The 27953-nt window shown below is 36.2% G+C and overlaps 1 protein-coding gene across 1 annotated transcript; it reads left to right on the top strand.

The window, feature by feature from the left end:
- Window positions 1-5453: 5453 nt before the first annotated feature.
- On the top strand, window positions 5454-27392 carry PCMTD1 (protein-L-isoaspartate (D-aspartate) O-methyltransferase domain containing 1). The gene is made up of 5 exons (XM_009079272.1): window positions 5454-5883; window positions 9762-9864; window positions 20835-21006; window positions 22547-22670; window positions 24715-27392. The coding sequence occupies exons 1-5, from the start codon at window positions 5577-5579 to the stop codon at window positions 25083-25085; spliced, it is 1077 nt and encodes a 358-aa protein (XP_009077520.1). The 5' UTR covers window positions 5454-5576; the 3' UTR covers window positions 25086-27392.
- Window positions 27393-27953: the final 561 nt, after the last annotated feature.

The raw sequence follows: 27953 nt of genomic DNA, 5'->3' as shown, positions 1-27953 counted from the left end.
CAGGTTAAGTCAGTAGTTGTAGCTGTTTACATTCATTTGACTTAACACTAATCCTGTGGTCTGGTCTTTGTTCCATTGCTATATGGCAAAGAACTTCGAAGTATGCTTTGTGGAGTGCATTGCATTGGAGAGCTGACCGTACTTGTTTCTGTTTAACTGGAAGAGCTTTTGATATGATCTACCAAACAGTAGGATAGGAGTGAATGTTTTTGAGTTAGATGAGCCAAGAGTATAGACTTTAAAAATGTGCAGTGTTTTCAGTACAGTTTTCTTTAATGCACCAAGTAGTATATTACTATATCCTGAAAACATGTTTTCCTGCATAACTTTCAGAGTGCCAGAGCAAATAGCTGTGGAAGAGAAGGCAGTTCAAGTAGCAGCTGATTTCCCAAAGCACTTTCTGTTGCCTTTAGTATCAGTTTAGCAGCAAGGTGTATGTATAAACACTTAAAAAGATGTTTGTAAAGAGTTAATTCTAAAATAGCTATGTGTCCCACGGGTTATTCTTACTTTTGTGGTTACCTACTATAGTTACCTTTAGTACACGCTTCATATTTTGGTTTTCTCCAGCCTTTGTGTGGTGAAGGTAGAATTAGAAAATTTCCTTCAAGATAATAATCAGTCATTCTGTTTGAGAGGTTCTGCAGAAATACTAAACTCAGCTCTGCAGTTTGGGGTTGAATTTCCTAGTGTGAGTCATTGTTACAATATTTGTGAGAAAAGGAGAAGCTAAACTTAAAAATGGAGCCCTTTGGTTGTAGGAATCACTGGATAGGATAAGGACAGGCAAAGCATCATCTTGAGTTCGTAATGGTTGCAAGAGTGGCACAAATTGAGTCTGAACAGAAGTAGGTCTAACAGTTGGTGGCCTGGGGAACTTTAAATCTCTGCTGATCAGAGCATTGTTGGTGATTTTTGCCAGGGATAAACTGAAACTGTTAAATGGACTGAAGTGCTTCAGGCCCTTGTGGGCATTGTTGGTTAACTCTCTTCTATTGCCAGTCACAGAGTATTCTTTTTTGGGGCAACTGAGCAGCTGAATTGTAATATAAATGTGCAGCTCAGTGGTTTATTGCTGTTTCTTCCCCCTCCTGGATAAGAGGGCAGGTTCACCAAGCGATGTTGTATTCTATCTGTGAGTTTCAAGGAATGTACCATGGTTGTGATTCTGTGTGGAGGGTGTGGTGCTGCTCCAAGCTGATACTTCAGTGAAAATAGTTCTGAGGAGGAGACTTGAAATAGGGCTGATTCCATTTATTATTATTTATCTTCTATTTTACATCCTTTGAAACAAAGTAAGAGTCATGTTAGTAGGTTTGAATAGCTTGTATTTCTGTTGAATCATGTATATGGAGTCAGGATGTGTCACTATTACAAAATACTAAATTTGTATGATATTTGACATTGTATGGATTTTAGCAATGTCAATGAGGTTTTGTCTGTCAAATTAACCAGACACCTTACTAACATGGTATTTAAACTGAATTTTAAGGAAGTGTGCAAGTCCTTAGTGACCTAAGGAATTAACTTGAAGTACAAATTTATTTGCAGAAATTCTGAAACCTACAGAAGTTGTGTCCCTTTGAGAGCTGGCAAAAAAAGCAGCTTGGTAATCCTTACCTCTGGTTACTAATTTCTGAAATAAGATCGTTTATAAAATGCTGAAGAATTAAAATGCACTCAAATTATTAGCACTTGTTAGATCCACATAGCCAAAACCCTAATGTTCATTTAATGTGACAATACTAAAAAAACCCCAGCAAGAAAACAAAAGAACCCTCAAACTATTTATGATGAGGAATTTCAGTAAAATTGGTTGCAAGCTGGGTCAGAAGCAGGTCAGAGGTAGTGTGATAGACATGTGCATTAGAGAACTTGGAAAGTGTGGCGTTTTGTTTTTATTGTGAATACAAGAAACTTCAAGATGAAGTGTTCCATCTTCTGATGAATTCATGAGTAAGGTGGTATGAGAAATGGAGATTGTTTTAATTGTAGTTGGTTTTAATAAGTGAATGATTTTTTTTTTATCAAGACTGTATTGAAATTTTAACTTCTAAACTACAATTTCTGCTTGCTACTGTATTCCAAAGATTCCTAAGGCAATAGCTGTATTTTCTTAATGTTATGCACTCTTCCCTTGTGAAGTTTTTATACCTCTGGGTGTAATAGGCATCAGAATGCTCCTTGTACTCTTTGTGAACTGCATGTGTTTCAATGTTTCTATCAGTGACCTTCACAGGATGTTTTCTGTAAGCTTTGCAACTGTGTAGGAAGTTTTATCATAGTATCCTTGTCTGTCTTTATCTTGGTCCTGGGTCAGTTGTTGCAAGGTGGACTAACTTGCCCTTTTTCTCCCTGCTGTGCTAAAATGGCTTCTGAGGTGTTTTCTTTTGTGTGTCTAAAATGTCAATCCTCTCTTACAAGCAATTTTACCTTCACGAGGCAAAAGTTTACAAACATAAAAACATTGAAGGAAAGTGAAATATCAAGAAATATTTCTCTCAAAATCACAATGTTTGGAGTTGGAAGGCACTCATGAAGATCTTCGAGTCCAGCTCTTGGCCCTGCACAGGACATCCCAGACAGTCATACCATGTGCCTCTGCAGCACAAGAGGTCACTTTTCGTGAAAAGATCTGTATGTTTAGCTTCCCATAGTGTTTTTTTTGGCTTTTTTTTTTTTTTTTTTAACAAAAACACTTTCCATTTGTGCAGCATTTTTGCTTTCCTGTAGCTATAGAGTCCTGAGTAGAGCACTGTAGTTGATCAATACAAACAAATCAAAAGCAAGAGTTGTAAAAAGCAAACACAATCACTGTCTACCTAGTGTCACCTTCTTCAGACTGGGGCAGTGTATCCAGAGTAAGATGTAACCTTGAACAGCACTACCAAATGGACAGTCTGTTGTGCTGTGCAAGTTCCATTCTTGAGAGGAGGCTCTCTGTTTTCCCCCTTACTTCCCACAATATCATGCTTTCTACCACACCTTTTCTTTTCTTGCCTTTGCGATTCTGTGCGATAACCATTCACAGAGGTGAAACTCTTGGTTGGTGTCATCAGGACAAAGTCCTGAGACGCTACAGTAACTTCAAGCCATTACATAATACCAAGAATATAAAATTACAAAATACCTAAAAAAATCTGGTTCAGTATTGTGACCGTATTTAAAATCAGAAAATGTTATTTACGGTAAAGAAGTTTTATGTGAAATTAGTGAAGACATGTTGATGGCAGTGCTAAAGCCTTCCTTTGGAAGAGCAGCCTCTTCCATCCGCGGGGTCTGCTCCTTGCCCGTTCCCCTGCGCAGTGCGGTTGGCAAGCGAAGTTCTCCATCTGCTGGTGCAAGGTGGTGAGTGCATCCCACAGCCAGAGCTGGAAGCAGCATTCGTGTTTCTCCAGTGCAGCAGCCGGGTTAGTCTTCGGGAAACTCAGTTCTCACATTTGCTTTTTTAGTCAAAATCGTTTCCAAACATATCTCGAGATAATAATGAACTTTTTAAGACGGTAAAAACTATCGCTTTAGTCAATGTGGATTAGTTCACTTAAGTATAATTTGATTCAGTAGTTCATTGAAGTTTCAGGTGTGATGCAAGTGCACAAAAGCTAGTAGGGCTGGAATATATTTATAAACTATTCCTTTAAAAAACTCTGCCTCGGGTTTCATATTGTCCTTTAGTTGTTTGGGCTTTTTTTCACAAGTAGAAAGGAGTGTTCCTGTGCAATTGAATGCACAGATGCAGACTTACTCTGCTGTGGAACACTAGGATGTTGAGAAGTGTGATGTTTCTGCATGAATCAAGGGGTTTGCTGCTGGTTGGTAATTGCACCTGGTGACTTCCAGAATGTCAGTGAGATTTGGTTTTGCTTCAGAGGGAAGCACACGGCTGAGTGGTGGACAGTCATCATTTCACCCACAATTTTACCGGGGCTTGAGCAGCCCTGAGCATTCCACCCCCTCCCCAGTAAACTCTCCGCAGTTTATATACTAGGCATGGCACCCTATGGTATGGGATATTCTGGCTGGTTTGGGTCAGCTGTCCTGGCCCTGCTCCCTTCTGGCTTCTTGTGCACCTGTTCACTGGCAGAGCATGGGAACCTAAAAAGTCCTTGACTTAGGGTACACACTGCTGAACAACAACTAAAACTTCAGTGTGTTATCAACATTATTCATAGTCAGTTCAAAGCACTGCTGCTGTACAGCTGCTAGGAAGAAAATGAACTTTATCCCAGCCAAAACCAGGACAGGTTCAAACTCCAAAAGTCTGTTTAATGTTGCAATGTGGGGAAAACGCTCCAAATTTAGAGATTCTTTTAGTTTTTGGACATTTCCATTTGGTTTTATGGATAGGCTTATCAGTACTGTTTTGATAGAGACCTGTTAAACATGTTCTAAGAAGTTTCTTAGTTTAAGGTATTTAACCATAAAACCTGTGTTGAGGTGATTCCCACAACATAAACTTAGGCATCAGCTTCATTCTGCTAACTTCGGTGACCTTGAGCATGTGGATTGTGTTTGTGAATTCTTGACTCAAATATGCACAAATAGGCATGTGCAAAATAAGAATTTGCTGAATTGCCTTGGAGTATTCTCAGATTAAAGATTACATTCATATTTTCAAAGAGAAATATGCTTGTTTGAAGAGGCAGGTGAATCTTTTAAAAAGTGATACTCAGCAGCGCAGTTAGTCAGGAGTGAGTGTGTAATTGGTTTGGGGTTTGTTTGGGTTTTTATATTTGTTAACTAGGTTACCTAGAATGTGCAGCAAGCTTCATGATGACCTTTTTCTTCTCCTAGCTATCTAAACTGACATTTAATGTTAGCTAGCTCAGTATGGGCAGTCTATAAGTGGTGGATTAAACTTTGTTTTCCTTTCTTCTACTCTGTTTCTATTTTATTGGTGATTCATGCAACATTAAAAATGTTAACATCTTGATTTAATGAGTTTAGTACTTAATAATGTAAAAACTGCAGTTAAAATACAGACCTGAAGAATTATTTTGAAGTATATATGGTGTGTAGTGTCCCATACTGTGGGGTGATGTCCGAGCACGTGACCCCACTTCTTTTCAAAATTAAATAAGTTGGTATATGCTCCAGCTGCTGTTTGACATTTAGTTCTCAGCATGGCACTAGAGCCAGCCCAAAGGCAGTCCCCACCCCCCAAATATATATGATACGGGGATTAGGTTCTTAGCACGGTAGTGTTCTCGCTGTTTAGCAGGCAATGCAATGTCAGACTTTGATGTAGGCAGCCCGTGTTGACGTATTAAAGCTAAGTGGAGAAACTTTGGCTTGAGTTAAACTCTGAGGTGCAGAATTTTCATTAAATGCTAGCTGTCCTTAATAGCTCTGCTTCATAAAGTTATCCAATACTAACAATATTTTGTCACCCTCTCATAGTTGTTGATTTGTTTCTCTTTTGAAACTCAAGTTTTGTATACATATCTATTTTTCAGGAGTCATTTGTGATGTGCTTCTGAAAGAAGACCTGAGAATCCATTATATACGTATACTTTCAGGAAAACTCTCCTCCTAATGTATTTTGCAAACTAATTGAATTATCACAGAAGTTCAGCATGGGAGGAGCCGTGAGTGCTGGAGAAGACAATGATGACTTAATTGATAACTTGAAAGAAGCTCAGTACATTCGCACTGAAAGTGTGGAGCAAGCCTTCAGAGCGATTGACCGTGGTGATTATTATCTGGAAGGATACAGGGACAATGCTTATAAAGACTTGGCCTGGAAGCATGGAAATATACACTTGTCAGCACCTTGCATTTATTCTGAAGTCATGGAAGCACTGAAGCTTCAGCCTGGATTGTCTTTTCTAAATCTGGGTAGTGGAACCGGATACTTGAGTACAATGGTGGGATTAATATTAGGTAACCTGAATGTTTTTATTTGAATGTAGTTGGGTTTTGCATATTTTCAGAAGTTTATCCAAGCCCTGTAAAACGTTTTTTTTTTGCTTCTTTAAAAATGACAGTACTATATTTAAGGCTGGCTGTTTGAGATGTGTTGTGTTCTACAAGCAGTTCACTGACACTGTAGTTCAGTGACATTTCATGGGGTATTTTGGAAAAGGCAATTCTTCCTACTTTCTATGGTCTAAAATTCTCATTTGAAAGGGAACAGTCCTTTCGTTGCTTAAAAGGGAAAGGTACAGAGGAAAAATTTTTGAAGACTAAAATTTTAGTCTGCATTTGCGCTGTTTATGCCCTTAGTATGTGTTACTGTTTTGATCTTCAGTTTACTGAAAGAAAAATTGAAAGTGTAAAGGCTATTGTCTCCTGAAGAAACTTATTTAAAAAATAAATCTGTAACAGTTGTGGGATATAGATTAATAAGACTGTTAAAGCACTGCAGGTCTGTAGGTTTTCAAATCTGTTTTAACAGATTAGCAGTGCTTTTTCTTCTGTTTTAAATACAATCAATATGGCTGTCTAAATTTAAATTTTAGGATCTTCTTTAGAAAGAAAAGTACTTTAATTCTTCTCCTATCCCAAATATTGACACTACAGAACTTGTGCACCAACAAAAAAATTAATGATTTCATGACATAAACCAGCTGCAGTTATTTTAGTATGTAGTTTTCACAGCTATAATTTTATTGACTGTATTACATGCAGTTTTTCCTTGACTGCAGAAACCTTGCTGACAGGTAATACACAGATTTTTCTTGTATTTAATTATATACAGAGCTAAGGTGCTAAGAGCTGATTTGTTAATTTTCACTTAGTTTAGTTACTTTGTCATCAATTCTTACTTACTAAAAGAGTAGAAATTATGCCTAATAGTGCATAACAAATGTCACCTGTTGGTGTCTCCAGTAGTATCTTTTGTTCCAGTTGATACTGATAAATTCAACATATTCCACTGGTTTGTGGAAACAGGAATGGTGTTCATTCACAGGTAAAACAAAAAATAAAGGTATCTATTCTCTTGGAGTGTCGCTTTTCCCTATTTGGGAGTGTTTCTATTCGAGAGTAGATATTTTTACATTAGATTGTAATGTTTTAAGTTCAATATTAAAACAATTAGTAAATATTGCTGCATTTTTTTCTCTAAAAAGTCTGTTCAGGGTAGTGAGTAATGTTATTTGATTCTGTCTTGTGGAAAGTTTTGTTATTTCATTATTCTTTCTTAATTAGTGTTACATAAATTATAAATTTCTTTTTTTGCATTGCACTTGCTTATGTATACTGCTTTTGTATCTGTATTTATCTAACCGATTTTTGAGTGACTGTTGGTTGGCTGTTGAATGCTTCTGGGTTTGACCTCTCCTTATCAAGCTGAACTCCTGTCCTTCAGCATATTATATGCAGAGTTGAAGAAATTAAGCAGGAAAAGACTTGTCTTCTGCAGAGGGTGAGATTGGCTGACAGCCCCTGAGGAGTACAGTTACCCTGCAGATGTTCCCACAAAGGCAGCTCAGGTGCTGATATTCACTAGCAGTGCTGAGCAGCCTGGAGCAGCCTGCTCAGCTACTTAGAGAAGTAGACTTTCCATGCTTCTGTAGTGCTGTATCCAGTCACCAAAGTCTGCTTAGTGCTGTAATGTGTTTTGAGTGCTAGGCTGAAGCATGGAAGGTGTAAATACCATTTGTGTGTCTTTTTCTTACTCTGCTGCTTCTGATAAAATCAGTTACATATAATCATTCTTCCTTAATATTTGTTTTAAACCAGGAAACGGCTGCTTTAACAAATAAAAATCAACAGATGTAATTTTCTGACAAGTAAACCGTATTTTTAAAAGCTCACTTCTTTAAACCAAATTCTGTGTACATTGCCATGAGTAGCAGAACCATGTGGTTTTTGATAATAGTTGGATATCTTTCAATTTGACAATGTAGTGAGTAATATTTGTCGCATTGTCAGTGTCAAAATAACTAGGTTAAATTACCAAATAATTTGAAACTGGTGAACACTTTTAAGTATAGCAACATGCTAAAAAGACCCCCCCACCAGTTGGTGGAGCTTATATTAACTGTTGCTGATACTGTTAAAATGTAAATGAAGTTCAGACTAGGTGGTGTAATTACTAGCTCATTATGCTGAAAGAGGCCAGTTGATTTTGGAGAGTAGCAGATAAGTTGGTTTCCCATTTTTAGAATAGCTGACTCTGCTTAACTGTACAGCTGTGACTTTACCAATGAAAGAAGAGAACACGTTTCTCATCTTTCTGTTCAAATTATAAATATTGTGGTGTATCATGATGTAGTAGTGTTCTGCATTCATAGATTTAATTTCAAGGTGTTGGAGCAACTGACATTTGCAGGATTTTTTTAGTTGTTTATTTTTCAGAACTGACTACTGAAAGGAATATACATGTGATTTTTTTGGACAGATGCTGCATTTTAAATTTATTTTAAATTGAGGTTAAAGGAATGGCGATTAATTTTTATGTAAAGAGAACATACCATGAGTGCTGCTGCATGTTGTAGAGCTGTTAGAAACAGCAAAGCCTGTTATGGTACAGCCTATGCCAGTGTTTATCTTAATGTGACAGATAATAGACTAAATTTGCAGTAAGTACAAGTTTCAAAGGAGGTACGTGTTTTTACAGGTTCTAAGAACATCATTTGGATGATAGGTACCTGTTCTCTTGCCTGCAATCAGAGAGGCCTTATGAGCACTGCTATGTGGTACTCTAGTGGATTGGTTTTATTTCACCTGGTAAAAAATGTTCTAAACTATATTACGAGTTGCAATTATTGATCAGCATAATGGCACATGGTATATTATTCTTGCACTAAAATGAAACATCTCTTATTAACCGTTGGTCTATTTTGTTAATCTGTGTCCTAGAAAAGACAGATTGAATTCTGTTTCATTGGAATAACATCATTGAGCTAAATATTTAGGAAAGATTTAGAATGCAGTAGAGGATATAAATATAAGTTTTGTCTAATCTTATTGATGTTTACTTTCTCTTCTTCTCTTCCCTCTTCCTTTTCCAATTCTATGCTCCAGTGACTAAAGTCCCTGGGCTATGAGTGCATGTTAAATTTAGAAACTCACAGCAAATGTGACTGTCTGATTCAGATTCCTTCCTGATGTGCATAATCCTCATAATACTGTCTCATGATTTCTTCTTGTTCCTGAAAAATAGCATTAACTTTTGGCACACAAATTGACTTGGAATTATACTTGGATTTGATCACAGAAAAGCAGTGTTGGGTTTGTGATGAGCAAGCATAATATATGGGCAATTTAAATGTTCTAGATGGAAATTAATTATTATATGTAAGTAAAACAGGAGCAGACTTCTGGTTTTGCAACCTGAAAAATAGAAGAGCAGATGTGGCTCAGGGACATAATAACTAATCCGTGAATTGTCAAAAGATGAATATTTTGCCATAAGAAATCTTCAATTTAAGTACCAAAATACAGATTAAATTATAATTTGTAAGAGTTGTATTACAAGTAATGTTGCAAAAAACTTGCTCAGACTGACTTAAGTGTGTCAAATTGTTTTTATTTTCTGCATGCTTATGAAGAAAATTCATTCTGTAAAATTGTTTTGTCACAATTCTTTCTCTGTTCTTTTACTGAATCTTTGGCCTTTTACCTTCCTCTTAAGCACAGATGCAAAAACCTTTGTCTAGCAGTTTTGGCAGACTTTGGTTTTATGTCTTGTTAGTGTTTTCACAGATCAAAGGCATAGTGCTGTTCCATGCAGTTTTGCTGTGCTTGAAGACCAAAAAAGAAAACAAACCCCCAAACCCATAATTAAAATGCCATGTTGTTTTTATTTACAGGTCCATTTGGGATAAATCATGGAATAGAGCTTCATTCAGATGTGGTAGAATATGCCAAGGAAAAATTGGAGAGCTTCATTAAATATAGTGATAGCTTTGATAAGTAAGTATCTAATTTACCTAGCTCACTTGCAATACACTGTTTTTAAACTCAGTGCGTCATTGCTTATGAGTTTAGGGAAGGGAGAAGAATGGCATCACACAGCCAAAAGGTAAGACTTCCAATCTGTGATTCCGCTTTATAAGGTAAGTTGAGGCTTAAGGGAGCACTCTAAAAATGTTGGAATATTTCTGCTGTGCAGTACTTGACATAATTGATTTCCCTGCATTTTGGTGATGTCTGTAAGTACGCAGGCACACATGTATGTGCGCAAACATGCATATATCCGTATGTACGTAGGAGAATGGCATGATATGCAGGTGTCTTTGCATGTGTAGAGTCATTTTTATTCATTGTCAGTTTTTATTATATAGTTATACATAATCTTGCTGTACAGTATTAACTTGTTTCTAATCTACCACTGTTGATCTGGACATGAGTACATTTTTTTGCTTGTCTTCATGTTTATTCCCTGAAGAGATGAACTTCAGAGTACTCGTCTGGGCTCGTAACACAGCTCATTTTTACTTCCAGGTATACTTCTGGGTTACAAGGCTTTGAAACTCACTGCTTCTACCTACTCAACAATTTTTTATTACCTTCAGTTGGCCCATAAGATCTTAGGCCTGTCTACTTCTGTGGAAGGGAATTGATTCTGGTTAGGGCTGTTCTTCGTAAAGATTTCTTTCCTTGCAGGCAATAAATTCTCTAACAGTGATTATAAAGTAGCTCCTGGAAATGCATAAAAGCTTTTGAATTGTGGGAGTAGCCTAAGAATTGCACATTTTACGCCTCTTGTCTTCCCCAGCAGGCGGCAAAGAAAATTCTTGCTATCCTTTTACCTGTATAATGTATAACTGCCACGCTCTTGGTTGTGTTGGCTGGAAGTCAATCCACTTTTTCTATATCTCAAACTTCAGGAGGTCAGGTCTTGACCACACACCTTCCTCCTTATGTTCATATGTAGCAGAAAAGTATCATTCTAATGTTTCTTGTATCTGAAGTCAAATCTGTAATTCTGGTATAGATTATTTTAGTTACTGAGGTAACTGTGTTACCCCATACAATAAATACATATGTTTCATCACTGTTGTCTTAAGTTTAATACAAACAGTTATGTTGGCTGAGGTTAACAGAACAAATAAAAATTAATTCAGTTAGCAGCTTTATGATGCAATTTATGTATCTTAAAAAATGTATGTGAAATATGGTCGCTCATGATCATTACTAATACTGCATTAGTGGTGCTGTGAAATTAGATGCACCTGCTAGCTAGTCAATTCCTCCACATACCTGGACTTGTGCATTCCTCCAGGTGTGTGTACTGAGACACACAAAAATCTTTTTCATTGGGATGACTTTCCAATCAGGCGATATGTTTATGTACAGAAACTAAGGGAAAATGAATGAAGGGGTAGGAATGAAGTTTTATAATTTGATTAGGATACTTTGGAAATAATTAGCAGAACATTGAGGGGTTTACACCTTAGAAAATGCAAGAACGGGAGAAAAAAACCACAAAACAAAACTGCTAAACTTGATATAAGTGAATGTCACTGTTGTATGTATATTGTATTTCAAGGAAACAAGACCCTCACCAACCTAACAGAAATTGCACTTTTGTGAAAGTGCTTTTTGTTACAAATCTACTTGGTAATAGCTGCATTATAGCTGACATGATAATGGTTGGTTGGTTCAATTTTGTGTTTTATGAGGGACTTTTAAGTTGTCTGCATAGCTGATTCTGGATAACTGTTTTCTTTGTAAATACTCTGTATTTTAATGTAGATAATGAAGATGGTGTGTGGTTTATTTTTCTGTGGTGGGGTCCTTTTGTATTTGTTTTTAATATAAGTCTTAACATCACGTATTTAATTTTAATCTTGGCTCTCAAGTAATGTGCTCTGGCTCAGTAAGTGTGGTTTTGATTCTTGTTTCAGTAACATTTTTCCTGCATCTTCTTTTATAAATGAAAGATATTTATCCAAAGCTATGAGGACTGTGGCATCTGAACTTTACTGCTTTGGTCAGCTTAGTTTTTGGATGAAAGACCACCCATGGAAAAGGTGTGCGGTATCTGTCTACTGTTGAACACTGGTGTATGCAGTTGTCCTTTCTGTTTGAAAATAGGTTATGTGGCAGACTGCTATGATTGAAGTTAGTTGTCTGAGTGAATGTGTGTGTGTATGTGAAAAATACCTTACACTTGGCCGGCATCCAGGAGCCATAAGGAGCAGAGAGACTATGATATGTTTTCCTGGCTTGTAACTGAGTTATGTGGATGGGGAATTCAGTAAAACTTTGCTTTGCCACTTCCCTATGTTCTTTCTTTAGTGTATCATGTTCTGTAGTCTGGTCTGAATGTTATAAGCATTCTGCTTTTAAAACATAAACCAGGGGTTTAACCTTATGGGTAGGTACTTGGAGGGCTTCAACCTGGATCTTAAACACTTTGTATCCTTGTGACGTTCCTTTGCCTGAAGCAATAGGCCATTGGTTTTGCCATCTGACTTTTGCATGGATGATTTAGGTGGGTTTTGGCCTAGTAAAGCAAGATGGAATGTTGCTTTGATGCCATTTTAATGGGGGAATGATCCAGTGTCGTGTGATATAACTTTTTTCCTTGATTCCTGGTAAGAATGTTGTTGAACTATACTTAAAATCTTAATTTTTTGTGATTTGGGTGAGGTGCTTGACCTGAGACCTGAAACAATGAAAAATTAGCATGTCCAGAAGGATTTGAGATTCTCTTGGCCTAAAGAGAGGGCTGTCTACCTCTGGTAGCTGATCTTATGTCAGTGTTGGCCTCTTGAACTGTTCATCAGAAGAAAAGTGCTTCAAGATACTTGTATCTGTATCCATATCCCACCAATCTATAAAAATAGCTTTCCTCTAAATGGAGGTGGACTTGTGTGTTCTGAGAGAGAAAATGCTGCCTTGATTTACTTGATGGCGTAAGTTTAGAAGCAAAGGAGAAGTTCCATCTTGAAAGCATTTGAAAGTGTCATGATGATTGAGGTATGAAGATTTTAGATACAGACTGAAGAAAATTCATTGTGTCTGAAATATATGTAAGGCTCTCTTTCATTCTTGAAACCTTCAGAGAATGCATGCCAATAGAGGGGAAAAAAAATCATTCCTTAAAGTGGCTCTATCTAAAACACATATGTTCAAATACCAGGCCCCGCTTCACCTGTTTATTGAAGGGGAATGTGTTGTCTTTTCTGCTCCCATTCAACTTCTAGACCTAGAATATCCAGCTTGGAGAGAGAGCCACAGGGCAAGGCTAGGTTGCCCATCTTCTAGCACCCTATCAAAAACCAAACCTGGGTAAGCTGGTGAAGTCCCTGCTGTGAAAGAAAATCACCAACCCTTCTCAGGATCAAAAGAAACCTCTTCAATGGTAAGTGACAAGAACCCTAGTACTACTTCTGGGATAACTGTTATGGGTGAAACTTCTTTCTGAAGTCCTGTAGTAGGTTGTGTTGGCATTAGGGAATAGTAAGCTTAATCTTCCAACAGGATATTTGTCTTCATTGGAACTTAAGGATCTTGCTAGGACTCCAAGGGCTCACTTTTTAAAATTAAAGCAGATTTCAAAGGGAAAGTTCCTTGCATACATAGAAATTAAAATGAAGTTCTTTCTTGCTGGTCAGCTGTCTAGGGATTGTAGTAAAAGAGCAGGAAATGCAAACTGTCCCCAAAACTCACTGCTGGGTTTATCAGTTTAAGTCCTACTAATAGCTTAGTTTTGAATAGTGCAAATAGTGCTTTTTTTAGGGGTGAGTGAATTCTCGTCATGGTTTTGTCTAGCTAGAGCAACACAGGGACCACACGAATTCCAGTGGGATTCTTCGATGCCAGAGATTATGTTAAAGGAAAGGAAAATAGGGCTTTGCAATATATCACTTTTTTATTTAGAGATATTAGAGAAGTATTACTTCTAATCCCACACCTTGTAAACTAGAAGGCTCCAAAAATGATGATTGAATCTGCTATTATCCAGGGATGATAACTAAACCTGCATTTTTCCAGTATTTGATAGCTGCAAGAATAGTTCTTGCCCTCTCAGAACCACACATAAAATATCATTTAAAAATAAATCCCATGGTGAGCACCGCCTTTGGAAATCTCTCATTGCTACAATTTTGATAATATTTAGAATTTTTGTTACATTAAAACAAGTGATGACAACGCTTAGTGCATGCTTCCTATACAAGCTGTTTCTTCACAATCTACAGTATAAAATATTACTGATTTAACTTAGAGAATACTTTTTCTTCAGTAGAAAAGAAAAGACTTTCCTGGTTTTTGTAAAGATATACTTTTATCCATGGATATATTTGGGCCCCGACAATAAACCAAAGTGGCAAAAATTTTCTTGCTTCCCTCTTCCTGTTCACTTCTCTGTGGAATTGGTAGAGTATTCCTTCAGTACTATTTTTCATTTTACCACCAAAGTTTAGATACAGTACATATAATTAAGTTCAAATTTCGTTAACTGGTGTTGAAGGGAGATGATATTTGTCATAAGTATTTTTAAGAACCAGTGTTTTACTTTTTCTTCAGAAATAATTGAGTATTGTGTTTTGTCCCACTCAATGAAACTGATGAGAGTATCAGAAATTACGAACAAAATAGCTGAGAAAAGAATCAAGACAATTCAGAGATGAAAATGACAAATACAAGTGAAGTAGAGATAATTTTCTCATTGTCCCTGTAGCATTGTCCCTGTAACATTGCTTGTAAACTGAAAAAATGTTCAAAAAATTTCTGAATAAAAGTTTTAGTGACATCACTTTTGGCTATTATTGTAGTGCTGATTAAAGTTACTGTTACTGTAATCGGATGCATGGGGCTTCAAATGAAGTCTACCATGACAGCTTCTCGAAGGTTTTAATATTTTAATTTGTTTCTGTTCTATTATTTGTAGTGTACATGTGGAAGATATCAGTGATAATAGTAGGTGAAATGTGCGTAACTTTTCAATAAAATGTGCTAGGATTTCATAAGTATGTTTATACATGGACCAAAGACTAGTTCAGCGAGCTTGAAAAAAATACTTAAATGCGATGGAATGAACAGTGAAGGAAAAAAAATAGAGGAAAAAGCGGAAAGAGCTTGCCATCTTGCCCCATATTGCTCAACTTCGTAGGAAAAGAGTCTTGAAAATTGGTTTGACTGTATTAGCTGATGCAGATTTTCAGTTTCTTTGCTTGTGATTTACTCTTAAATATACCTCACTAAGAGGATATTTCATGGGAAGTATTTAGTGAGAAACAAATGGGAAAACCTTTTCCTGCAATATGTAAGAAGTACCTTTAAATGTGATTGATATTGGCTCTACAGCACTTTTGCAGTCAAGTAAAATGAGAGATGCTAATTAATCATAGAAATTGAAAAGTATTTCATTGTTCTGTTGCATGTTCTTGTGGCATGTTTTACCACACAAAGTCATGTGAGTAATGACCTTCATCTGTAGTTTTCAAAGATGATGAGCTTTTTGGCAGTTTAAAACCTGAAAAATTGACTAAATTATCTGAAAGCTTCTTCAGAGTTTCTTTCAGTGAATGCATTAGTGTTTGAACAGGTTCTAGGAATACTTGGAATAAGATTCTGATTTATGAAATTCTTGTTTGACATAGGAGTACCTCTGAGAGTATTGTCTTTCTAATGCAAATGGACAAAGGAGCGAGATGTTTCTAGCTTAAATTCTGTGTAGCTTTTCAGTTTGTATCTCAAAATAACCACAGAAACTTATTTGCAACTGCTGTAGCTTTACAGGCCATTTTTTGGTTTTATTTCTTACTCTCTTCACCAATAAATCTGCCAAAACTGATGTTTTTTATTTCCTTCTTCCCATCTTCCCCCATCCTGAGGAGTCCATTTTTGGAAATCGTGGTCAGCAGTATATTAGAATTAGGACAACAGTATATTAGTATAGTACAAAAGTAAGTGTTACTTTCTTGTCACAGTAGCCAAAATAGTTTAATGTTTTATCACATATTTTCAGACTACACATTTTGCAGATTAATTTCAATGTCTGGTTATTAATGTATTTGGTGGTTTAAGGAAAGTTTGATATAAAGCTAATTCCATGAGTTCTTATGCTGGATTTACTATTCTGTTTTGGAATATGCATTAAAACAAGTTGTGGGGTTTTTTTTTCCCCCGCTAAGAGTTATATGCTAAATTCTTTGTTCTAATGTAGTGTCACTGTAGTTCAAATGACAAATGTTAACAACTTGCCAGCCTTTTCTCTACATCATTAAAGTTGAACAGTAGTCCTTTGCGCCCTAAATTTAAATAAATTTAAATAAATTTCCTGTTATAAGGGAATTACTTGGAGCAGCTTGACGGTACTGAATGAGATTTCAAGCTTTTTAGAGGGTTTGAGTTGACTAGCAGAAGTGAGTGTAGATGGGAAAACAACGCACTAAATTCATACTGAAGTGGATTTTCCTTCTTTAAGGGCTGTGAGCGTAAGCTGAGAGATATGAGTGTGGTTATTAAATACAGGAATAGGTGGAAGTATATTGTCAGATGATATCCTGATATGAATGTAGTAGTTCAGAGGTGCGAAATGTAGCTGGAGTGGTGCTGGTTTTAAGAACTAATTAATTCTTCTCTTAGCAAAATACAGGTGTAAGTAGTTTTAAGTGGCTCCTCAGTATTGCTTTTTTTAAGCATCGCATAACCTGATGGTGGCTCAGGGAAGACCTCATCACTCTCTGCAACTGCCTTTTGTAAAAAAACCCTTTTGTTAGGGTAGGTTACTGTACTATAGTCCCTTATTTTTTAATTAATATTTTGCTATAACACAAAAACTAGATTGGTGGATATGGATACAAGAGCAACAAACTTAATCTTAGTTCTTTGCTGTAAATATTTTAAATGGATGTTCATTTTATTACAATAGCAATGCTTGATTATGTTGATATCTGTAGAGAATCATACTTATTAAAAAATGGGCACTTACAATCTATTGCTTGATCATTTCTTCAGCTTTTGCAGCAAAGACAGAATTTCACTTTAAATTCCACAGATCTTTTACATTTAGCAGGAAGAAAAGTACCTTGGCTATGTTGAGTATAAATTTGAAATGCCCATGCAATGCAAAAGATGGAAGATGAAATGTTTTATGTGCTTGAAACTGCTCGGTTATCTTGGGCCATTGTTAAAATGTGATCTGTGTGTGCTTAAATTTATTCTATGGCAAGTGTTAATTCAAACCAATTAACTGTTGCAATGTTATCTGTAATGGGGAACTCTTAAGTTCTGTTTTGTTGGCTTTTGGTTCTCTTGTAATCAAAATACTAGATCCAACTTATGAACCTGTTGTGGTTAAATCTTCTCCAGATTGTTCCAGCACTTTTTCCATTCTTTTCGGTACATGATGCATGAAATAAGAGCTTTTTTTTTGATGTAACCAATATAATGCTCTGTAAAGCTTGGCCATTTGGTAGAGGTGAACAAATAGTGCTCTTGGCATTTCAGGAACACTTGGCATTTCTTTGTTCCATCTCATCTTGGAAACAAGCAAAAGATTTAAGTGAAAATACTTGATAAGTATCTTATGTGTCTGTTAATGTTAAAGCCATAAACCATTTATTTTCATCAATATCATTAATAAAAGCTCAGTGTAACACAGAATGAAATGTAATATGATCTCATTTGATATCCCAGAGGCAATAGGAATAAAATGAACTCGTTGGTTATGGTGACATGTAGGATTGTAAGAATTTAGGTTTGATTGTTTTAAAATGGACTTCACCTAATATGGCTGATAATACTTTCATACTCTGTAAGACTGACAGGCTTGCTGTCGGTAGGTATTCTCAAAATTGATTACTTCCTTGTATTTGCAGAACTTTGGTATTTAAGTTTTAGGTCATTTCCTGATCAATTGATGGGGTCTTTTATACTTGAGTAAAACCAAACTAAACTTTCCTTTTTTTGAAAATTATTTGGGCAAGTTAGTAGGACCATTTCTCAAAATTATACTTTATCCTGTGTTGGAAGGTCATCACAAATTGCTGGATTACTTAAGTACAAGAAAATAGTACATGCTTTTATCAGCTCTTTCTGATTCAGAGTTGTGTGTTTCTTTGTGAAATCTGAATCATCTTAAGATTCAGGGAAGTGGCAGAGTCCTGCTGTGAGATTTATTTTACATGGGAGTGTGGAGGAGTAAGATGCACTGTTGTACAACTTAACTGGGTTTGGAAAGTCCATAATACTCTACACTTCTTGTATTGTCACTGCTCATACCGTAACACATGAAGCAGTTGGTTCTGCATGAAGCACAAATGAAGAGGGGTTGGCTTTTGAACAGGCATGTTGCTAGTACCAGAGACAGTTTATAAACTTTTCCTCCCGTTTCTTCTACCTACTTTCAGTTTTCTGGGTAACAGGAAGCTACATAAGACAGTTCCTGTACTGGCTATATTTTGGTGCGTAGCTGTCATGCCAGTGTGGGCCAGCTAGGTGTGAGCATTGCGCAGTTAAGTGAGTTGAGTTATACCTCTGTTTTTCATCTGACATGGACTAAAGAAATGTCTTCAGGAATTGCATGTAACCTAGTCCATTCAGTGTTTTGATTTGCTGTGGGAAATGCATCTGTCAGGAAGCTCCAGCTGTTGACAAACTGAGTCGAAACCAGCTGAAAAAGTATATGGGGGAAGGAAGGTATTTTTTTTGTAAATGGGCTAATAAATAAATGGCTGTTTTTGTCATAAGCTTTGTGTCTCCACGAAGTTATGCTAGTAGTGTGGAGGGAGAGCAGTCCAGTCAGTTTAAAGTGCCTATAGACAGAGTTGGTCTCTAGTGCTTAACCCATCTCATTCATATAGGTATAATAGGAGGTTGCTTCTATGTCTTTATTTGCACTTTGTGCCCTGCTGGTTGCAAGCCATGGAGCTAAATGAGAAATTCTCTTCAGCTTTGACTGTAAGTTGTAAAGACCACTGTGGGTTTTCATCCACAGCTCAAGTATAGACTATTTTGTGTCTCAAAATGTAAAACTGCATTTTAGGAAAGTACCATATTCTTTCTCTCCTGCCCCCCACCTCCCTTCCTCTTGTAGCATTGAAGCCCCAGAAAGGTACTTTGCTCAAACTTTCAAATTAAAATGATTTGTTGATGCTTGATTTAAACTGTAGGCAACCTGAAATGGAAGCTACTATAGCAAGGAACTGTCTTAATTGACCTGTATGTAGAATGTGGAAAATGTAGGAAAGCACATGATAGTCCCAGTGCTTATGAAAGGCGATTGCTTCTTCAGCAAAGTGATCAGTGCCTTGGATTTCATTTTCTTCCAATCATTTAACCTTGCCTGTGTTAATGTGAAATTATTTCAACCATAGTTCAGGCTGGGCTAACTGCCTAGTTGTGTGCGACAAGGCAGTTTTTTCCCTACTGCACCTCCCTGTCCCTTTTTTTCTCTTTAATCTACTGGTGTTGTTTGTGGCTTTCTTTTTTTTCCTCTGGATTTGAAAGAGGAAACAACATTATGAACTGTTGACCACAAACAGTACATGAGAGAGAGCTATGCAATAGTTAGTAAAGGTCTGTCTGTGACTAGTCAAAGAAGGAAGCATTGCATTATTTTCAAAATCAAGCATCTCATCTTGGAGGGAAAAATATACTTCCAGCAAAAACTTCAATTTCCTGATTGTTAATGGCAGTGCTCTAGACTGGAAAGGCAGGCAAGCCTTATAGGCTTCCTCCCTAAGTAGTGAAGGCTGCCAAGTTTCACTGTAACTAAAGAAATACTGATTTGAATGTTGTCAGGTGTTGTACTGGGATTTGCTAATGCTAGTCAAGCAAAACCAAACGATTTTCCATTGACTGTCATCTGTAAAGTTCATAAAAATGCTACATGTATTTGAAGGTTTTAGAAAAATTCATTCCTTCTGGATGATGTTTGAGATGCATTGGACTTCATTCAAAGATGAAGTTTATGAACTTTTTTATGCAACAACAAGGGTGTTAGGTTTATGTAATATTTTTGCAAAGCAAACCATAAATTCTTTCTATGAACTACTTTGTAACCTCTCTTCTTAAATGTGAAGTGCTTGGGGAAAATGTAAAGTTATTCACTGAAGGAATGTTTTTTACAAAATGGTGAATTTTATTATGGTGTTAACAGTTGAAGCACTAACATGCTGCAGAGATTTAAAAAGTGTCAGAAAATAAATGTTGTGGAGAATATATGAAACTTAAGCAATAAAGTTCTGCCATGTACATTTTTCCTTTGGTATTTTACGTCGTGACAAAGAATACTTAGAGTGCTTGCAACTTATGTTATAAACTTGGGTCCACTAAAAGGCAGTTGTATAACTTTCATTTGCTGATGAAATGAGAACAGATGTTTCTGAGATCATGAATTTTATTTTTTTTTTTTTTTTTTTGCTTTGCATGTGGTCAAAAAGTGACAGACTTTTCTATTAATTTTCTCTTTGGGGAAAAATGGGTTGGGTTCAAGGTGGGAAATTGGGAGGTAAAGGAAAATGAGTCTTTAAAAACCTGACTTCTAAAAACATGGAGGGGGAGCTATTGAGAAATGAACAGATGAAGAGTTTCAGTGTTTATTCAATAGCCTGGATATCGAGCATTGTTGATAAATGTAGTATTTTAATGGCACTTCTACCATATGACTTAAAATTTCTTTGGACATATATATTTGCTTGTAGTTAGGAGGGTGATGCTCTGAGGCCTTTTGTGTTTTGCACAAGAAATAATTATAATTGCTTAAGAGTTTTGTCTTTGGTGCTCCCTGATGTGGCAAGAAAAAAAGCAGAGTATTTTCCAAGTACTGTCTTAATACAGACTTTTAAAGTATTTATGCTAATCATTCTTCATGATATAAGGGAAGATCCAAAAAATATTTTTCTCTCTATCTGGATTGTTTTTTCTTAAAAATCCTAATTTGAAATGTGTCCCCTCTTGTTTGTTTTTTTTCTTCCCCTTAGATTTGAGTTCTGTGAACCTGCCTTTGTGGTTGGTAATTGTTTGGAAATAGCCTCAGACAGTCATCAGTATGACCGGATTTACTGTGGAGCTGGAGTCCAGAAAGACCATGAAAACTACATGAAAATTTTATTGAAAGTTGGAGGCATTTTAGTAATGCCTATAGAAGATCAGGTGACTTAGTGACAATTTCCCCTTTAAATATATGATTTACGGAATGCTTTTAAATGTATATTTGACTATATTAATGTTCAACTAATGATACCTTGATTCAGTGCATTGTTACAGTTAAGCAGATACTAATCTTTTTAATCAAGTCTAGAACTTTTTTCCCTTAAGCATAAAGGAAAACATCAATATCCTGCTTCCAGCAAAGTCTGTTTCATAATATTTCCTGTGTATTATACTAGTCCCAGAACTGCTTCAAAATCTCCCTGCCACACTGATGTATTCAGTCAGTGCTTCAAAACATAGAAACCACCTGCTAAACCAGGAGAATTAATTGTGAAGAAATACAATATAACTGTAATTAGTGAGGTATTGTAGGGGAACAAAAAAAAAAAAAAAAGAAATATTGCTTGATTTCTAGCAGTTTTCAGTGTTACTTTTCCCTGTTAGATTTAAGAGGTTTTCAGACAGGTGTATTATTTTAATAATGCTTCGCACTTTTATCACTTTCCATCCTTAGATCTCAAAAGGCTTTACAAAGGTAAGTATTATTCTCCCTGCTTTATTAATAGGGGAATTGAGACAGACAGATTATGTGACTTAAGTTGATGTCCACCTAAGTACAGATTATTACAAAACTGTTTATCAATAAGCGTGCTAGTTACTTTGCTTCTGGAAAGATTTATCACATTATCTATCTGCTTTCTTAAAACACCAAAGGTATTTAAGCATAGCCTGCACGATTCAGGTCCCTAAATACTTTTTTTCATTATTCATTGGACTAAGATACTGTCAGTTGAAACTGATGGAATCCAACTTAAAAGTAGTCATAATTTAAAAAAAAATTAAAACTGTGGCTATTTTTGCTTTATATGCAAATGGATAGTGGTTTAGACCATATAAAGTATGAGGAACAACTTAGATTAATCTAGCCTGCAAAGGGAACATTCAGTTCCTGACTTGGCTTCCTAAAGCTGTGGAGAATTTACCTGGTAGACAGACATCCCAGTTTTCCCTGCAGGTACACAGCATACTGAAAGATTGTTACCAGTGGTAGTAAGGGGACTTTCTGCCTGCAAGTAAGGAACAGTTTTTCATAATGAGAATGGTTGCACACTATAGCAGGTTGCCTAGACAGGTTGGGGAATCTCAGTCCTAGGAGATCTTTTTTAACTTAATCAGAAAAGCTTCTGAGTTGCCTGGTTTAACTTTGAAGTTGGCCTTGTTCAAGAAGGAGGTAGGACTCCAGAGGTTGTTTCCAATCGAATGTGTTCTTTGATCTTTTGGAAAAATGAGAAAAAACAGAACTTCAGCGCTAGTTTTCCAGCTGCATCTCTTCCCATTACCAAAGAGTCTTCCTTATTCAGTACTCTAGTGATCAAGTAATATTTCAAGGAGTATCAAAGTCCCTTCTATTGATAAAACAGCCTTAATAAATTGATTTCGAAGCAAACTAAAATGGCAGTATGTTTGAACACCAATCTGAATAGCATTGACTATGATAAAACCATGACCACTGATGTATTTTCGTTTTGTTTTTGTGCAGCTAACACAAATCTTGAGAACAGGACAGAACACATGGGAAAGTAAAAATATCCTTGCTGTTTCATTTGCTCCACTAGTGCAACCAAACAGAAATGACAACGGCAAACATGACACTGTGGGACTGCGTAAGTATCATTTGTGCTTGCTTCTTTTGGTTTGCAGGGTTGTTACAGTGCCTGCTCTCTGGAAGTTAAGAGACTATGCTAGAGAGACATCATGTGAGAAAAGGGGGACATAGTTTAGTGAAGCAGTAGCTCACTGATATATTTTTGTGCTCCTGCTGCATGTTCTGCATTGGTAAACAATTAATATCCTGAGTTAAAATGACAGTGTTTGCAGCTTGGTTTTGCAACCTTCTATTTCTTTTAGGTTCAGGTTATAGTTCAGGTTCAATTATAGCGAGGTATAGTTAAAATAGCATGCTAATATTAGGTCTGCTGTAGTGCTAACTTCCTGATGGTCCACCAGCAAAAAATATCTTTCTTCCCCCTAAAATGGAAGGAAGAGGTCTAAACTGCAACTGCAGTATGGTAGAATATTAATAACCTGAGTGTATTTGTATCTTTTTGCAACTCATATAGGACTAGCTCGCTGTATTTTATTAGTCATTGGGGTTGGCTTTATAGCTGCTTTGAGTAGAGTGAGTAAAGGTATTTAGAAAGTCCTTGAAAGTACACCTGTTGCCAAAACGATAAGATAGGATTATAAGGGGAAGTAGAAAAAGGTGGTAGAGAAAGGCATAGAGTTGAAATTTTCTGTCAGAGTAGTCAGGGCTAGGAGTAGCACACAGAGCTTCAGTGGCATATGGGAACTTAAATAAACCCAACAAAGAGTCTAAAATATAACATTTTTTCTCTTGTTTTATTATGTTAAGAAATAACCAAAGGGAACTGTCCCCTTCACATGTTTCTTGCCTCCTTTACAGATGTTTTTACTGAGAATTTTTTTTCTGATTTTATGAAGTCTCTCTTATACAGTTCTGTATTTGGGACAAATTCCTGCTAGCTCATTGCCTCAACTTTATATACCTTTTGCTTGTATTTGCTGTAATTGGCATACCGTCCACAATTATGGCTTGTTTCACCTGATCTTATAAATGTGTTCTGGATGGTTAAGTAGGGTTTTGTTCTTGAATTTTGAGCTGATTTTATATTAAAGAAATGGAACTTTTGGAGGTTTGTTTTTCTTTTGCTATTACCTGAAATCAGTATTGTCAGTCCTAAACATCCTTTCTGTCTCAGATAAAGTAATTAGCCTGAAGTCAGTGTATGAAGCAATAGATTCTGTCTGAACTACATTAGGAGTTTAAGCTGCATGCAGTTTTGGAAGTGTAATCTTCAAAATTATTTCTTCACTAATTTCTTTCTTGCTGTATAAATTAATGGCATTTTATGCTGCTCAGTACAGGAAGCAAAGTGACAGGCAAGAAAGTTGAACAGACTGCAGTTTTGGTTGGTGTGCTTTTTTTGATTTTTGTTCTCCACGGAATTAGCCATCCATAACTCATCTAGGGCAGGCATGCACTAGCCCAGCAATACTTTATCACCTGCCTGTCTGTCACTGCAAAACATGCAGCTTTTAGCTTTTTCCTTGTTTGCTATTTTTTACTTCAGGAATTCAGTAATGTTGATTCCTTTTCTGCTGCAAAGACACAGGTGACTTACATGGTTGGTCAGCTGTGAAGCAGACATGTACCTCCCTCATCAGTCAGATTCAGTAGGAAGGGTGGAAAAGCATAGGGAGTGGAAGAAGGAGGCAGAAGAAAGGTATTTGCCTAACCAAATGTGACACAGGGGTAGAAATTGTTTACCAGCAGCAGGATCTTAACACTTCTAGCAGTAGGTGCCAGGACTTGTCAGATGCTAAGAGGCAACAGTATTCGCTGTATGCTTTCTTAAATTTATGTTAATAATCTGTTTTGTGCTTTCTACTTCTCTTGCGCATCTGTCAAAAGGAGTCTTTGTTTCTTGGGCTGTGCCATAGGGTTTGTCAAGGTGGCTCTATCTACTCTAGTTTCATTTGCATATTGTATCATACACTAAAATCTCAATTGTTTTTGAATGTTAGTCTTACTGCCTTGCAGCTATGTTTTTTCCTTTTTTTTTTTTTTTTTTTTTTTTTGCTAGAGGGAAATTTCAGTTGGTATAACTTACTTCCCTTTCTTTTTAGCTCCGTGTGCTGTTAGGAACCTCCAGGACCTAGCTCGAATATATATCAGACGCACTCTTAGAAACTTCATAAACGAGGAGATGAAAGCCAAGGGTATTGCTCAGAAGGCTCCTCCAAAACGCAAACGCAGGAGATGTCGTAGACGCAGGATTAACACCTATGTGTTTGTTGGTAATCAGCTCATTCCTCAGCCTCTAGATAGTGAAGAAGATGAAAGAATGGAAGATGATAACAAAGAGGAGGAGGATAAAGATCACAGTGAGGCCTTGAAACCAGAAGAGCCTCCTCGAAATCTGTTGAGAGAGAAAATTATGAGTCTACCATTACCCGAATCTTTAAAAGCATACTTGACCTATTACAGAGAGAAATAACTTGTTTTACGTAGAAATAATGCCTACTGGTCGTTCCTTTATTCTTGAAAATGTAGCATTTATTATGTAGGTGGACAAAATATTACTAGTCTTTCATCAAGACTGAAGTACAGCGATAAATGGTAACTTGTCTCTATCTTGTCTTTGCTACAAGGAAGACTTGCATTCAACAGTAGAATCCCTTTTTAAAAATCTATTTTTCTTTAAATTTTGAAAATGCTGTTTTAACTCTGATAGAAATATATATTCCATTATGCAGCACTAATCAATATTTTGCATGGTAAGTCTTTTTTGATCCCTAACATATTTGTATTGATAAAAGGATGAGTGAAATTTTATATATGCTAAATAATTGTAAAACATGTGCATCTGACTTGATGAGCAATTTGTCTGTATTTATTATTATTAGGGAACCATTTTGAACATGCAGACACTTATCCTCTAATGTCCAAATCAGACCCTTTTAAAGTTTATTTTAGTATGGCTTTGTTGCAATCATTATTACTATGTTGGTATAGATGTATTCCAACATCACAAGTGCAATAAATGTATACAGACACTGAATGAGCTGGCTTTAATGAAATACGAAAATACAAGTTCTGAAAGGTCAGATGACCCTGCTACTCCTGCATTTACCTTTTGCCAAAAGATCTTGAGACAACTAACAGCTTCTCTCTGAGCCTTAAAGAAACACTGCATTGAATAAGAAGCAAAGCAATGCTTACTTCAGCTCTGCTTACACTTAACTCCATTCTACACTGTCAGTATTTCTAACTAGAGGCAATTCCTCATTTGTGGGAAATTTAGGACAGTACATTTTGTTTATTTCTACAGCTCACAGCATTGAGTCAAAAAGTTTGGTAATACAAGATTGTAATTTAGATTTCAGTCATCTATATTTACTGCTTTTAAGTAGAGGTAGAATTTCAACAAAGTTTAGTTTGTATTGCTTATTGGGATAGCTATAATAGTAGAGGTTAGAATTTGTTCAGCAAATGCACTTTAGTAAGTGAATTTTATACTTAACATGCATCTCCAAGAAGGTAGACTTGTGCTAGCCTGTATTTTGTTTCTGAGCATGGCTCTTAGCACAAAAATATTTATAAAATCATATGCATCTTTTGGAAACCTAAGAGTAGCAGTGCAACTGTGAGGACCCGCAATAGTGCTGATTTAAATCCTTCTATGATTTTTATTCTTCTAGTTGTGAAGTTACTTGCGGTTCTCATTTTTAACTTTGCTTTTACCATCTTAATTTTTTTCATTCTGTTGTAACATAACCATGAGGTAAACAATTTATTGAGAACTTGGCATGATATGAATTAAAAGCCACAATCCTTGGAAACATATGCCTGTTGGACTCAGTGAAAAACATTCCAATTGAACTATCCCACATGATACATTTTATAATACTGGTGACATTTTTTTTGTGCGTAAAACAATAAGCAAAATAATCACATCTTTCTAAAGCAGTAAATGTTCCTAGTCTAAGTACTTACAACCACCCAATATTCATATGGTCTAACAGTCCAATATTGACTTCAAAATATGTAAGCATTTTGTTGCATCTGGGTAGGAAGATAAAGACACAATCCCATGACACTGACTCTTTAAGGTGCATTTCATGCTGTAGTCCCTGTTTATTAAGGTACATCATAGTAATGTTTAAATGGAACTTCATGGAGGCCTGTTGTACCAGCATGTGGAGTTACTTTCCGCAATATATTTACCGTATAAGTAAACAAAAGTATTTGAAATAAATATTCTGACTTGATTTTAAAAGCAGGAAAGACTAATAAGAAATAGTTTTCCAAAGTAATGATACTAATAAAGTAATTGTGATGCTTCAGCTATAAGAATTGAACATAATCTTGTTTTAAATGGGCTATTTTAGACGGAGGTTAAATAATATGAATTTCAAGATGTTTATCTCTCCTTTTCTTGGAATCTACATCCATAAGCTCAAGAGTATGAGATTACTAAATATTACTTAAGTACTTTAAGGACTTTATACAGGACTCTTTTGGATAATAAATTTCTGCAGTCTTTCACACCTATATACTTGGAAAAATGGACAGCAGATGACTTGTCATGATTCTTCAGTATGTAAGTTGTTTGGGTTTTTTTTGGAGTCGCTGAAAGAGAATGTTTCTTCTGTGTTTTATATGTGGATTTATTTTACACTCTTGAATTTATATTTACATAAATAAAAAGGTAGGAACGCAAAATTAATTAAACTTAATTTTTGCCATCTCACTTGATGATGGGGACATTGTTGCAATAAAATGGTTTTTTGTGGTTTCTGCTTGCTTGAATTTCTGTGTTTCTGTGGAAGTATTTTCAGTTATTTGGAAATTCAGGTACCAGTTTGTTCTTAATTAGGTCAGTAACTTCTTAATAAAGGCTATTCTTGAATTTCAGAAATACACCTTCTTGCTAAACTTTGAATTTTTGCAAAGGTTGGGAGATGTTATTTATGACACAAGAAAGCTATTTTGGGCCCAGCACTACTTTTGAAATACTCATGTGGAGAGTTTCCTCTGGAGAGCCCGGAAGCTAAACTTGAGCTATATACTAAAGAACAGTTTCATGGTTTGTTTGTATCTTTCCTAAATATTGAGATCTTTTTCACCCTCAACAGAGCAGCTATCTGGGTCAACATGAATAGGGAACACTTGGAGGTAAGAGCCTCAAGGGTGGTGAGCAACTAGTGAGTCACACTTCCTACTGAAACTCCCTCTTGGTGCAGCCTTATTTTCTTACCAGTTATAGGAAAAGTACGAGGTGAGTAGGCTGGGCTGGTAAGCAGTATTGTAGTTGTGGTCACTGTAGGTAAGGATGTGATGAATTGGAACTCCCGGGGGGTTT

This window comes from Acanthisitta chloris, unplaced genomic scaffold (genome assembly GCF_000695815.1).
Source record: "Acanthisitta chloris isolate BGI_N310 unplaced genomic scaffold, ASM69581v1 scaffold2827, whole genome shotgun sequence".
Taxonomy (NCBI): Eukaryota; Metazoa; Chordata; class Aves; order Passeriformes; family Acanthisittidae; genus Acanthisitta; species Acanthisitta chloris.
Note: the sequence above shows the minus strand (reverse complement) of the source record. Positions and strands in the feature narration are given on the sequence as shown.

What these genes read in the sequence shown, in the direction of transcription:
- PCMTD1 (XM_009079272.1), top strand. Translation starts at nt 5,577, where the DNA reads ATGGGAGGAGCCGTGAGTGCTGGAGAAGACAATGATGACTTAATTGAT. An exon ending in AATGGTGGGATTAATATTAG is followed by an intron (nt 5,884 to 9,761) that starts GTAACCTGAATG and finishes TTTTATTTACAG; the next exon opens with GTCCATTTGGGATAAATCAT. An exon ending in ACATGACACTGTGGGACTGC is followed by an intron (nt 22,671 to 24,714) that starts GTAAGTATCATT and finishes CTTTCTTTTTAG; the next exon opens with CTCCGTGTGCTGTTAGGAAC.